A 14944-nucleotide genomic window follows, 5' to 3' on the forward strand; every position below is an offset into this window, starting at 1 on the left:
TCGCAACCACATCACCCAGACACGTACCCTCTGAGCTCCAGATTAAAAGCTGCAATGGGGGTTGTGGTTTCCTGCCCTAACTGGATTTCATGGTTCCAGTGAACCTTCTCTTTTGCAGTTTCGGTCATTAACGATGTCTAGAAGAACTACGTAGGGATATCACAGTTTAGAACATAAGAAAAGCCATGCTGGATAAGACCAAGGTCCATTAAGTCCAGCAGTCTGTTCACACAGCGGCCAACCAGGTGCCTCTAGGAAGCCCACAAACAAGACGACGGCAGCAGCACCATCCTGCCTGTGCTTCAAAGCATCTAATATATTCGGCATGCTCCTCCGATCATGGAGAGAATAGGTCTGCATCATGACTAATATCCATTTTAACTAGTAGCCATGGATAGCCCTCTCCTCCATGAACATGTCCACTCCCCTCTTCAAGCCTTCCAAGTTGGCAGCCATCACCACATCCTGGGGCAGGGAGTTCCATAATTTAACTATGCGTTTGTTTTCCATTGTTGATTATGCAAAGGAAGGAAGGAATGGCCCAGTTTTAATTTACCTTGTTTTTTAATTTTATTTTTAAATAACTATCAATTATTCATTAGATTTTTATCCTTCTGTTTTTCCTGTTTTATATGGATCAGTGTTTCACATCAATCTCTTTCACCAGGAATCCCCAACATGGTGTCCGCAAGTGCCACGGCACTCACCGACAACTTTCCTGGCACCCACCACATCTTTTTAGAAAGGGAGCAGGGCCAGAGGGGGCTTTTGCTCAGCAGGACTTCAGCTGAACAGTTACAATTCCTTTCCTTTTATTTCCAGCTCATCTTACCAAAGATCTTGAAAGCAACATACATAAGATAAAAACCAAATTTTCAACATTATAGAATGTTAAAATATTATAGACGATATGACTTTAAAATCTTAGAATTCATAAATCATTTCAAAATTACAAATATAACAATAAATACATAGCTTTATAGGGATAGTGGTATAAACAGTACATTGATAATATCTCTGTTCAGCACATAATTTAACTTTATTGTGTCTTTAAAGACAGTACTATTGTCAAATATTTGGTGACACCTCTAGTTATTTCTGGGTCCAAATCTCCCATCAGTAATGAAACCACCCAGGGGTAAGCAGGCAGATGGTGTCTTGATAGAATAGGAACAGTTACTATTAGAGTTACGCATAACCTCACTCCCTGACATTTTGTGGTTTCCTATGCTTCCTGTTGCAGCCATTTTGTGACTGGCCCCACCCACTGTGACCTCCATTTTGTGACTGCGCCCACCACCCTGTGTTCGGTAGGATCCAGCCAGCTCTTTCCACTCAGCCTCTTCCAGTCCCCTGACTGTAGCCCCCGTCCCACATAGCTCTTGTGCATGAAAATCCTAGGATGCTCAGAATAGCCCTTTTTGGGTGGTCTATGGGCCCCCCTTCCATTTTACCAGCAGGAAAAGCTGGTTGGATCCAACCCAGTGTATGCACCCCACCTCAAGTAATTGCACATGCATGAATCCCAACTGCTAAAATGGTTTTAGCATTTTTCTAGCATTGGATTCTCTAATCCTGCACTGGGCAGGGCAGATAAAACTCTAGCCACCATATGTCCAACCAGCCTTGAATCTTGGCATCGCCCTTTTCTGGAAAGCAACCCTAGCCAAACAGATTCAGTTTAAATCCGATCAGTATCTTAAATGCTTTTTCTGGGATAAAGGAAGAATTCAGAGACTCGTGCAAAGATGAGATTGCTCTCCCCCTTTTTATTATCCGTCTGTTTGGGGACGGAAGTCCACATCCACATTTATTCTTTCTGCCCTCCATTGGACAAATAAGGTGAGGTATCATTTCCTGTTTCCTGAGACCAATCTTTCCCTCACCTTGCCCTTCTCTGTCTGGGCAGGAGAATGTGAGGGCAAGCGGCTTCCAAACCACAGGAAGTGCCGCCATATTTTCTCTGATTACTTGGGGAAGGGGACGGGATGAAGATGGTATATCCACAATACTTCTTCGAGCTCTGAAGCCCCAAGATATATTGTTTTGGTGAGGATGAACCATCATGGCCTCTGCCCAAGGTCATCTTCTTAGTGCAAACAATTCTTTTGTCTCATGATAGCCCTGGTCTCTTGTTGCAAAGCTTGAAAAAGATACTGGGGTGGATCCCAGCCCATCCTCCCAGTCCACTGAGCAAAGTCTATTGATTGCTTTATTAAAATGGTTATATCTCACCTTTCCATTTGGCTCAAGTGTGAAACCTTTCTCCAATCCAAGGAGCTTTTCTCCAACTTAAGTGGCAGTCCTGTTGGAGGGAGAGCCACAGATTGGAGGGAACCTCCTTATGCTGGAGGAAGGCTACTTGGAGGGTGGTCGGATCTCAGGGTTTTCTGAGGCCAACAGGGGAGACACACCAGCTCTTTCCAGAAGAAGAGCCTCATTCTGAACAAGTCAGTGAACATGACACACACATGGACACACACAGCTGAAGGTAGCATTGTTACAAAGGAACATACCAATGTTCCACTAAGTTCCAAATATATTTGGACCACCGGCAGCGATCCAATCAGAAGAACGACAAACTTCCATGAGAAACACATAGAACCCAGACGTACTTACCTGGCAATTTTAGGGGAGCTGTTCTTTCACCAGTCCCACACCACCCCCTCACCCCCCGAGGAAACAGAGGAAGTAAGATAGGGTTTGTGGCAACTTTCAAGTAATTCCACCCATGGCTGGAGCATTGTGCTGTAACTTGGCAACTCTGAGGTTTAACTGGCTTTGATGTGACGGTGCAAATGAAGAGAGGCTGTGGCTCGACGGTAAAGTATGTGCTTCGCCTGCAGGAGACCCTAGGTTCAGTCCCTGGCTGTTAAAGTCACCTTGAGGAGAGAACTTCCTCTTCCTGAGGCCAGGGAAATCCACTGCTGGACAGAGTAGACAATGCAGAGCTAGATGGACCAATGGCCTAGCTCTATAAGGGCAAGTTAGATGACAGTGGTACATGGGGCAATTGATTAGAGTTTAATGGAATGATCATTTTAATGGATATTGGGCGCTCTGAGTCTGGCCTTGGTCAGGATAGAGAGCAGGATAAAAATTTAATATATATTTTTTAAATTATCTACAAAGGAGACCAGCACAAAGCTCTCACATTCCCACCGAGATTTGCATTGGTGCCAAAAACACCCTAGACTCACATCTTCCATTGAATGGCAGAAACGCAAGGTGACTAATTAGGCCGGTTATCTGCCTCCTGTTGGCCAATGTCATCCAAGCAGGTAGAATGGTGGGAAACACCTTCTTGAGGGGCTTGGATGGCAGTGCTTTCTTCATAAAAGGAAGTGTTTTTTGCATTGCTTACTGGAGGCCCACCCAAGCCAGGAAGCACCTCTAGCTTTGAAGGGTTTGAGCACAAGTACTTTTGGATTGGAATCGCCATCAACTTTGGCTTGGGATCAGCTTGGAAGGCTTCTTGTACTAGTAGGGACAGGAGCAGAATGGTTCTGCAGGATCTGACCCATTGAGTCTACCACTGAGTCTACCAGAACGTCCTTCTGAGTAATATGTTTAGAATCACACTATTCATCAGACTGTTTCTATGGGGGAAATATGCAGAAATGGGGAAGGTGTCTTTCAGTGCTTGGTAGGCCCCTGTTGTCAAAAGAGATTATGGAGAGAGAGGGGGGATGGGGGAGAGAGAGGGAGAGAGAGGGAGAGAGGAGAAGGAGAAGCAGCAGCAGCCAGGGTAGGGAGACAATGGAGTATTTGATTGATAGGTGTTTTTTGAAATCAAGAAAGGAAGCAATGAGAAGTTGCTGAAGGACATGTTGGGACCGGCATTATTTACAATTTCATAGAATCATAGAGTTGGAAGGGGCCATAAAGGCCATCTAGTCCAACCCTTTGCTCAATGCAGGATTTCCTCACACTGTCTTGACATTTTGAAGCCGAATTCTTTTTGTTGGTCCTGAATTTATTGCTCATCCATTTCCATGGCTGTCCACGACTTCTACTAGGGAGACAAAGTTCTCCCTATTCCCTTTCTCCATACATAATATTCTGGACATCGGTCATGTTTCCTACTAGTTAAGTCACCTGTCCTGGGCCTAGACCCCTTAGCGCTTCCGCATCTGGAAAGTGCTCCAACCCCTTGATAATTTTGGTTGCCCTTTTTAAACCAATTTCCTTTTTGAGATACAGTGACCAGAATTGTACACAGTATTCCAAATGGGGATGCTCCATAGATCTATATAAGGACTTTACTCGTTTATTCATTTATTGCTCATTAACAACAAAGTCATAAGCATATACATATCCATATGATAAGGACTTTACAATACTTGATTTTATTTTCCATCCCTTTTCTAAAAATCCCCACTATGGAATCTGCTGATGCCGCACATAGCCGCTCTGAGCCCTGACTTGGTCGGGAAATAGAGTGGGGTATAAATCTAACTAATAAATAAATGGGATCGACATTTCCACAGAACTGTCCAAGATGCCTCCAAGACAGATATCAGCACAGGGAGCTGAAACAGACCTCCCCGCAGACTTCTCTTGTTCCCTACATGAATGAGTCAGTCTGTGTGGGTTCCTGATAACTCCCATTGCTGACAAGGTCCAACAATCATGACTAGGTTGATAAAATAGTCTCTCAGACTCACCTACCTCACAAGGTGTCTGCTGTTGGGAAAGGAAGGGAAGGAGATTGTAAGCCGGTTTGATTCTCCTTAAAAGGTAGAGAAAACTGGCATATGAAAACTAACTCTTCTTCTTCCTCTACATTTATCAAACAGTGCAAGAAATCTGTCTGGAGGTGATTGTATAGATGGTTGCGCCATGATTCTTTTTGCGTGACGTTTTACCGCTGCATAGGATGGGCGTATGCATTGATAAAACATGTGCAATTCAGAACCCCAAATACCAAGAAGAAAGTGAGATTCAGAGACGGTTCGAAGTATCCCTAGTTTGCAAACGTGCACATTATGTATAGACGGCCGCCTGAAATCTGGAGATGCTGGGTGTTGAACCTGGGACCTTCTGCATGCCAAGCAGATGCTCTACCACTGAGCCACAGTCCATCCCGGATGATAGTAACAGATCATGGGATATAAACAGATAGAAAAGAGAAGAGAGGACCGGGGGGGGGGGTGATGGGAAGAAAGCCAGGAAGGTGACTAAAAGAAATGTTGTAGGATAGCAGAGAGAGACTTTTTTTTTTTTTTTTTGTTAATAGCTGCCTTAGAGAGATCCTGGTTTGGAAGATTGGAATTTTATGCAGGGTCTGAGTGAGTCAAGGATGTTTGTGCCCAGAAGCAGGAAAGCCCCTCAGGGAAGCTACAGAATCTCAAAGGGAAGCCCAGGATGCAGAAGAGCAGAGCACTAGAGGAAGGGACGGGCAGCATTTACCGAGTCTCAATGGAGCTACTGTTAGCGGCAGGCACGGTGGCAGGTCTCTTCAAGCAGGGAGGGGGAAGCAGATGGATCAGGGCTGTCTGTCTAAGGAGGCAAGGTGAAGCAGCGGGATCAGGGCAGATCTAGGGGGCGGGGGCAAGCTCTAGCTCCTCCTCTGCCTCTTGCCCTCGCCTCCGCTCTGGGTCCTCCCCCTGGTTTGCAGCAGCGAGCGGCCCTTCCCTCCTCGTTCCCTAGTTGTGCTTCAACACAACACAGCTAACCTCACATCCCCAATAGGACTTCCGAAATTCATGCAGGACGGATCTCGCAGAAGTGCAGGAAGTCCTGTTGGCCGTGTATGGCTTGAGATAGAAATAAGGCCAAGACCAATGGTGCAAAATAGGTTTTAAAAAATGTATTACGCAACATAAAAAAAAAATCCCTAAGCATTTCACCAAGGGGCTTCTTCAGGGGAATCTGTAGTTATTGCAGTAGTCCTTCAAGCCAGCGTGACATAGTGGTTAAGAGAGGTGGACTCTAATCTGGAGAACCGGGTTTGATTCCTCACTCCTCCACATGAAGCCAGCTGGGTGACCTTGGGCTAGTCACACTCTCTCAGCCCCACCTGCCTATCATAGAATCATACCTCACAAGACGTCTGTTGTGGGGAGGGGAAGGGAAGGTGATTGTAAGCCGGTTTTGAGACTCCTTTTGGTAGAGAAAACCGGGGTACAAAAATCAGCTCTTCTTTTTTTCAAATGAGCTACAGAATTTATGCTCATTGGAAGGACTACTGCAATAACTACAGATTCCCCTGAAGAAGCCCCTTGGGCGAAACTCGTAGGGAATTTCTATTCTGAGTAATAAAAAAAAAATGTTTAACCTATTTTGCACAATTTGCCTTGGCCTTACTGTTATCTCCTGTTACTGATGCGGCCTTTTCTTTCTCTAGGCCATGTATGGCTTGCTAGCTGCATCTAAAGATGCCAAGGGATTGAGGAAAGAAGGCCCTGGATAGGGGGAGGGGGGGCAAGAAAGCGCAGTGATGGCTGGGGGTAGAGGCCTGAGATGGGGCCTCTTGTAGAGCGGCTCCTGAGAACGGTGACCCCTTTCCAGTCTGCAGAGCTGCAACGGATGCCTGAGGGTGTGAAATTTGGAAAGGGCAAGAGGAAAGCCAAGGAGGCAGAAGGTGGTCTATGGGAAGCAGTTCCCCCACTGTCTCCCCAAGTGCAGGCGAAGCCCAGCGTGAACCATGAGTGAACCATCAGTGATTCAGGCACCGGCTTATTCTGGTTCAGATAGGCCTTTGGGTCTTGGGAGTTGAACACATGACCACATGAAGCTGCCTTATACCCTTGGTCCATCAAGGTCAGTACTGTCTACTCAGATCAGCAGCGGCTCTCCAGGGTCTCAGGCAGAGGTCTTTCACAACACCTACTTGCCTAGTCCCTTTAACTGGAGGTGCCGGGGATTGAACCTGGGACCTTCTGCATGCCAAGCAGATGCTCTGCCACTGAGCCAAAGCCCAGATTCCAGTCTCAAAGCTCCTCACTCTTCTGAAACGTTTCCCATGTCATCATAGAATTATAAAGTTGGAAGGGACCACCAGGGTCACCTAGTCCAACCCCCTGCACAATGCAGGAAATTCATAACTACCCCCCACACACACACACACTCCAAGTGGCCCCTACTCCATGGCCAGAAGATTGCGGGGGGGGGGGATCCTTCCAGGATCCCTGGCCAATCTGGCCTGGAGGAAAAGTGCTTCCTGACCCCAAAGTGGCGATTGGCATTACACATGAACACGTGAAGCTGCCTTATACTGAATCAGACCCTCGGTCCATCAAAGTCAGTATTGTCTACTCAGACCGACAGTGGCTCTCTAGGGTCTCAGGCTGAGGTCTTTCACATCACCTACTTACCTAGTCCCTTTAACTGGAGATGCCAAGGATTGAACCTGGGACCTTCTGCATGCCTAGCAGATGCTCTTCAAACTGAGCCACAGGCCCTCCCCAAAATCACATGAACACATGAAGCTGCCTTATACTGAGTCAGACCCTTGGTCCATCAAAGTCAGTACTGTCTACTCAGACCGGCAGCGGCTCTCCAGGGTCTCAGGCAGAGGTCTTTCACATCACCTACTTGCCTAGTCCCTTTAACGGGAGATGTCAGGGATTGAGCCTGGGACCTTCTGCATGCCTAGCAGATGCTCTTCAAACTGAGCCACAGGCCCTCCCCAAAATCACATGAACACATGAAGCTGCCTTATACTGGGTCAGACCCTTGGTCCATCCAATTCAGTATTGTCTACTCAGACTGGCAGCGGCTCTCCAGGGTCTCTGGCGGAGGTCTTTCACATCACCTACTTGCCTAGTCCCTTTAACGGGAGATGTCAGGGATTGAGGCTGGGACCTTCTGCATGACAAGCAGATGCTCTACCACTGAGCCACAGCCCCTCTCCATTACCCTGGGCATGTAAGAAAGGGCCACAAAAGCCAAACAGGGCAGGATATCGTTGAATTGCTATCAGAATGTATGCCAAAACCAGGGCTGTGCATTTTGATAAACCAGAACCGAACCCTGTCCCCCCGGAAAAAAGCCATTTCGGTAAATTTTGGGTTCAGGTTTACTGAATGCTAAAACCTGGAGGGAAAGCCAAATCCGAATTGGCCATTTCTGAAAAAAAAGGTTTATTCGGCTTTTCCGGGTTTGGCTTTCCCCAGGTTTTGCGAAGCTCCTGGGGAAACATTTTTTGAGGTAGAGCTCCCAAATTTGCTACATTCGTGCAAGGGACGCCATGGCTCGGTGGTAGAGCATATGCTTGGCATGCAGAAGGTCACAGGTTCAATCCCCGGCATCTCCAGTTAAAAGGACCAGGTGGTAAGTGACAGGAAAAACCTCTCCACCTGAGACCCTGGAGAGCCGCTGCCAGTCTGAGTAAACAATTCTGGCATTGATGGACCAAGTGTCTGATTCAGTAGAAGGCAGCTTCATATGTTCATGTGTCCCATCACCTCAGGAATTTTTTTCTGGCCTGGCACCAAAGAGTGGGGGTATGGCAGAGAAAATGATTCTGTTGCCTTCACCCACAAGGCCTTTTAAGAAGAAGAGTTGGTTTTTATATGCCGACTTTCTCTACTGCTGAAGGAAGAATCAAGCTGGCTTATAATCACCTTCCTCTCCCCACAACAGACACTTTGTGAAATAGGTGGGGTTGAGAGAGCTGTGACTAGCCCAAGGTCACCCAGCTGGCTTCATGTGCAGGAGTGGAGAAACAAATCCAGTTCACCAGATTAGCCTCCGCTGCTCATTTGGAGGAGTGGGGAATCAAGCCCTGTTCTCCAGATCAGACTCCACCACTCCAAACCACCGCTCTTAACCACTGCACTACGCTGTAGATGTAAACAATAATCTCCTAATTCAATTTTATATGTGAACGAGGTGGGCAGGTGAACAGACAAAGATGTATGCCCTGTCAGATCTATGTTTAGTGTTGTCGACCCATCTGTCTTGGCTGAGTCTTGTAAGAACATAAGAACAAAAGACAGGCCCTGCTGGATCAGACCCAGGCCCATCAAGTCCAGCAGTCTGTTCACCCAGTGGCCAACCAGGTGCCTCCAGGAAGCCCATAAGCAAGACAACTGCAGCAGCACCATCCTGCCTGCGTTCCAAAGCACCTAATATAATAGGTATGTTCCTCTGATCCTGGAGAGAAGAGGTGTGCATCATGACTAGTGTCCATTTTGACTAGTAGCCATGGATAGCCCTCTCCTCCATGAGCATATCCACTCCCCTCTTAAAGCCTTCCAAGCTGGCAGCTAAATGTGCCAAACAGAGCCTGTCCTTGGCTGAAGCCAGCACCTTAGGCATAGGGGGAAACAGGAAAAGGAGAGCTGGCAGAGGAAATGGGCAGAGCTAGGAGCTGTTTAGGGGGTGGAGCAAGCAAGGAACAGCTCAGACACGCAGACCACAGACAGCACACTTTGACACAAACAGGATAAAAATCATTTTTTTTTTGTAAATTAAAAAAAGGTCAAGTTCAATCCCCAAACCAGGTCACTTGCCGAGTTCTCACCTGTGATGTGCTCACCTGATCTACAAGCCATATCCACGTCCTTCTCAAAATCGGTCTGGAAGACAGAGAAAACAGAGGGGGGTGCGGTCAACCGGGGGGAGGGGAGAGGGTGGGCGTGGGCGTGGGGAGAAGAAAGGCAGGGTATTGCCGAACAATGCTTCTGAGTTTTGCAGGGCAAAAATAACACTCATCTCAAACCCCAGATGTAATACCCATCACAAACACTAGAGTTCTTGCACCAGGTCACTGGGAAATCATTTTACCTTTCAGTTTCTGACCTGGGATGAAAGAGCTCTTTGGCTTGAGAAAGGCCCTATCCAAGAGGGCAAGGTACCGCACAAATTGAGAATCCAAAATCAATAGCCAGTAGAAGCCCAAGAAGCATCTCTCTCATCAGAGCTTCAAAAGGCACATCCCATTGGCTCTGATTTAGGCCATTTCCCAAGTCAAGAGAACCTTGCTTGTAGAAGTCACCAAAAATCTGATTCTTCTCGGGTCCAAAGGGGGGGGATTCTTTGATCCTAGTCAACATGACTATGAGATGTGGAGAAGCAACCTTCTAGTGGTAGTTCCAATAAGTTTTATTAAGGGTAGCACAGAGTTGATAGATAAATCTGGCCCAGAGGGCCAAACCCAGTCTGGAGGGCAGTACTCCATATGAGGCTCACTGAAATGAATAGGAGCTGGGAAAGAGCTCTGCTGTGCTCCTGCACAGCTCCCGCTTACCTCAGCGAGACTCACTCTGCAGTGCCCCAACCTGGGTTGGTTCCCTGGGGCACCAAGTTTAAATGTTCTGCCTCACATCGCACAAGCTTAGGCCCCATTCAGATTACCATTCTAAACCAGATGTCACCCGTTGTTGGACCGTTTTGGAATAAAGCGATACAAAGATGGGTGTTCATACAGCTCATTTCAGTCCATCTATGAGCTATCTCTAAAGCGCTCTGGCTAGTTCAAACAGCCCCGTGATTGTTTTCCTGGCTTTTTTGCTGGTGCGTTCTTTTCCAGCTTTTTTTTTAACCTTCTGAGATATGCGTTATAGCAGTGATATTTGAGTTATAGCAGTGACCTATATTGCTATAATGCAAATCAGTTCATATCATGCCAATAAAGGTAACTGAAACTGAAACTGAACTGATTTGTGTTATAGTGCTATAGGTCACTGCTATAACTCAAATCTCACTGCTATAACGCAAATCTCAGAAAGTTTTTTTAAAAAAGCCGGAAAAGAACGCACCAGCAAAAAAGCTGGGAAAACAATTGCGGTCCTTCCTAAAGTGCTCCAGGTAGTTCAAACAGCCCACTGGAGTGATTCAGAGGCACAAGGAAGAACGGAAAACGGTTGAAAGCAGTTTTCATAAAAACCGGCTCAGCCTCGCTTTGTGAATGGGACATAAGTGGCTTTGTCTGAACAGGTAAAAAAAATCCGTTAGCAGCCGGGAGCCAAACTGGTTGTGTCTGAACGGACACAAAAAAAAACCCATTAGCAACCTGCTACTCAAACGGACTATAAAGGCAGCTTGAATAGGGCCTTGGCTTTGCCAAGCAGAGGGTAGTTAAGCCAAATGAAAGACATTCCTTGACGGCCAAGTCCACAATCGCGGGAAGACTTGGAGGAAAACGGTGTTACCAAGCCCTAGTGTGTGGCTGCAACCATGAAGAAGGGACTGACTGTGTTGTGCTGAACGGTTCAGGAAAAGGGAAACCCTAGGCAAGATGGGAGTGTGTGGGGCTGAGTGTTGCTAAGGTTGCATGCTTTCATCTTTGGGATGCATGCTTCAGAGACCAGTGCAGGGGAGGGAGGGAGTCAAGAGAGTGTTCCCGTGACTTTTAAACTGCCTCTGGAGAGAGAGGTGCTTCAGCCTACCATTAACTGAGCATGTCCATTCTGAAATGACCCCCCAGAATCGCCATTTCCTTCTTCTTGGCGGTCCACCACTCGACATTTGACGGCATCTTGTACCTAGGGAAGGACGTTGCAAACGGCAGAGATTGATGGATATAGCAGGTTGAGTAAATTAAAGGCAGCATATAGCTTTGGCACGGGGGTCAAGCATACAATCATTAAAACCATTTAGAAGAGGCAGGCGACACAAAAATAGAGAAACGGGCTCTCACTAGTTTGAGGGGAACAGTACTAAGACGACGACACTGAAAATAGATCAAGCTACCCAGTGCAATTCTATGCAGAATTCCTCTGGTCTATTGACTCATGGATTTCAATAATTAGATTGCTTTTCTGCCTGTTATGCACATTCCAGGAAGTAGTAATTCTTCTCCAGTTCACCCCCTTAACTGAAGGAAACAACGATGGCTTTGTGGAATTAAATATGGTCTTTTTTCAATTAAAAAGTTTTTGATTTTCACACTCAAAATCACACAACCCGCAACTCGACTGCTGTTATACAACTGGCCACCTGTTTTCTCAGGAAGAAAGTCAGAAATAATTTAAATAAATAAAATGAAATTCCATGCAAACAGAAGGAACCAGCATGTTTAAAAATAGGAAAGGAAGAAAGAAAAAGTGGGAACAGTAAACACTAGGCTCTTTTCATCCATGGAGGTATTATGGCCAATGGATCTCGACATCTTTCCCCCACTCTCACCCAGCAACTTTACATTTTTCTGAAAACAAAATATGAAGTCCTGTTCACACGTTACAGTGAACACTCGTACATTCTGCATGTATGAGCGTATGTCTGTTTATAAAAAAGCGCCAACACGCATTCACTTTAGAAATGAAAGGAAGAAGAAGAGTTGGTTTTTATATGCCAACTTTCTCTACCACTTAAGGGAGACTCAAACCAGCTTACAATCACCTTCCCTTCCCCTCCCCACAACAGACACCCTGTGAGGTAGGTGGAGCTGAGAGAGCTCTAAGAGAGCTGTGACTAGCCCAAGGTCACCCAGCTGGCTTTGTGTGGAGGAGCGGGGGAACAAATCCAGTTCACCAGATTAGCCTCTACCGCTCACGTGGAGGAGTGGGGAGCCGAACCCGGTTCTCCAGATCAGAGTCCACCACTCCAAACCACCGCTCTTAACCACTTATCACGCTGGATAAGTGTGGGGTTTAAATCACAGGTTCAGTTGCACATGCATCAAATGGGACATGGGGATGGAACTCGATGCAAACACGAAGGAAAAACTGAGTGTCAACAGCGCACAGGTTTTGTGCGCATGCGCTGTAACTTGTGAACAGGGCTACAGTCTCTCGAGTACGGCAAGAATCTAGCTCGGCTGAATTTTTACCTATAAACCCTCAGGGTGCCCACCTCTCTCCGCAGGATGCAATGGACCATCACAATGACAAAGCCCTCTAAGGAGTCAAAGACCGCAAAGAGAATCTGGAAGAGGGCGGACCGCCGGTCTGTGATGGCCAGCACTGCCGACATCCACGTCAAGGCCAGGAGAGGGAGGACCACGCAGGAGCTCCAGAGGGACGCCCTGTGAGACAGAAGACAAGAGGGGATCGTTGAGCTTCACCCAGTCAAAGGATTTCTACCCATGAGCTTCTGGTCACAAAGGGCATATGCACCATGACTTTTGGTACGTACAGAAGGATCCAAAAATGGTTTCCAGCCTATTGATAGGATGACTGTAGACCAGCACTGTTTCTCGTCAGAAAGGCTGACAACATGCATGACTAGCAAAGCAGCCATTTGTTATTTTGGTGTTTTGCCATCAAGTCACAGCCAAACTTTGGAGACCCCATGGGGTTTTCAAGGCAAGAGATAAGTGGAGGTGGTTGGCGATTGCCTGTCTCTGCAGAGCAACCCTGATCTTCCTTGGTGGTCACCCATCCAAGTACTAACCAGAGCCAATTCTACCTAACTTCTGAGATCTGATGTGCGGGGCGGGTGGGGGAGGCTAACCCTTGGCCATCCATATCAGGGCAGAAGACATACAGAGGTGGTTTGCCATTGTCTGCCTCTGCATAGAAACCCTGATCTTCCTTAGTGGTCACCCATCCAAGTACTAACCAAAGCCGACTCTACCTAACATCTGAGATTTGATTGGGGGGGGGTAACCCTGGGCTGTCCAGGTCAGGGTGAAAGACATACACAGGTGATTTGCCATTGTCTGCCTCTGCATAGAAACCCTGGACTTTATTGGTGGTCTCCCGTCCAAGTACTAACCAGGGCTGACCCTACTTAGCTTTCAAGATCTGATGAGGTTGGGCTAACCCTTTACCTTTTAAGAAGAAAGAGTAAATATGGTTTAGACCCTTAGATCTTGTTGAGCTTCCCTCACACTCCTTGCTGCTTCTTAGTATTCCTTTCAGGATCTTAGGGGCAGAAAAAATTCTCTCCCTAGTACCTGGCATGCCTTGTGAATTCAATTCGGCATTAAGAGCATTTGAGCATGCTGTTGAAGAGATTTGTGTTTACTAGATTTAATAGCTTTGTCTCAATTTGGTATTACATGAATGACATTCTTGTTTTTGGCTTCTGCGTGGACCAATAAAGCCATTACAACTTCTTTTCTATTAGATAAAACTGTGTTTGGGGGCGTCTGTAAAGTGCCATCAAGTCACAGCTGACTTATGTGGACCACAGCATGGGGCTTTCTGTGCCAGCAAACGGATCAATCGCACCCCTAAAAGCATCCTAATATCACTACACCGCTGAAAAGCACTAGCGATGAACTTGGATTCTCTAGAGCCAATACAGGTTTACTGCTTTCTCAAATGGAGGACAAGGGAAAGCCAATAATCTTTGTGATTCCCCCCCCCCGTCTCCTCCTGGTGTTACATTTCAAAACGGGGTGTCCAGTAATTACTGGCTCCGAAGTGCTCGAAACTCTAGCTCGCCAAATAGAGTCCGCACCTGGTTGGCCACTGTGTGAAGAGACTGCTGGACTTGATGAACCTTGGTCTGATCCAGCATGGCCTTTCTTATGAGCATAGGGCAATTCTCTCCATGGCAGGAGGGAAACAATCAGGAAACTGTCAAAGACAGGCCTACTCTAGCAACACTCATGTGAAACACCAGGGATGCAGACTGCTCTTTGGACTGACAGTAAGTGTTCAAATATCTAGATTCGAGTCCAGTAGCACCTTAGAGACCAATGAGGTGTTGGGGGTATAGGCCTTTGAGAGTCAACACTTCCTTCATCACATATAAGCAGGAATGACAGTTCTTCAACCCTGGCTATCCAACCATTAAGAATGTCAGGGAAAGCCATCGTAGTCTACTGCCCCACCTTTTTTCCAACCGAGGCATGTCCTCCCGCCGGCCCCCTCCGTTCAACACAATGCATTGGCCAACAGGCAGTCCCAACAAAGTCGCTCTTTGCAACATGACATTAATAAAACCGACTGACGGACAAGCGCAAGGGTGGGGAGGACAGAACCCCCCACCCAACCAAAAAGTGATCAGAAATGACACATGGGGAGGAGGGGGGGGTAAAGGAAAGAGACAGATGACACAGTAGCACAGGTAGATTCCATGCAAGGAAGAGGAGAGGCAGTGT

At 46.9% G+C, this 14944-nt stretch overlaps 1 protein-coding gene across 4 annotated transcripts in view; it reads right to left on the bottom strand.

Annotated features, from left to right (window-relative positions):
- Window positions 1-14944, bottom strand: part of LOC130481408 (adhesion G protein-coupled receptor B1-like) — an 85588-nt gene that overhangs the window by 15817 nt on the left and 54827 nt on the right. For 2 of the 4 annotated variants that reach the window (XM_056854021.1, XM_056854019.1), the window contains exons 8-10: window positions 12745-12916; window positions 11340-11435; window positions 9488-9527 (exon numbers count right to left, since the gene is read on the bottom strand). In XM_056854021.1, coding sequence (XP_056709999.1) covers window positions 9488-9527; window positions 11340-11435; window positions 12745-12916 — 308 coding nt within the window. Of the gene's footprint in view, window positions 1-9472; window positions 9528-11339; window positions 11436-12744; window positions 12917-14944 lie in introns of all 4 variants that reach the window. The other 2 variants (XM_056854022.1, XM_056854018.1) reach the window with 1 other exon arrangement.

The sequence above is a fragment of the Euleptes europaea genome, chromosome 8, assembly GCF_029931775.1.
Source record: "Euleptes europaea isolate rEulEur1 chromosome 8, rEulEur1.hap1, whole genome shotgun sequence".
Taxonomy (NCBI): Eukaryota; Metazoa; Chordata; class Lepidosauria; order Squamata; family Sphaerodactylidae; genus Euleptes; species Euleptes europaea.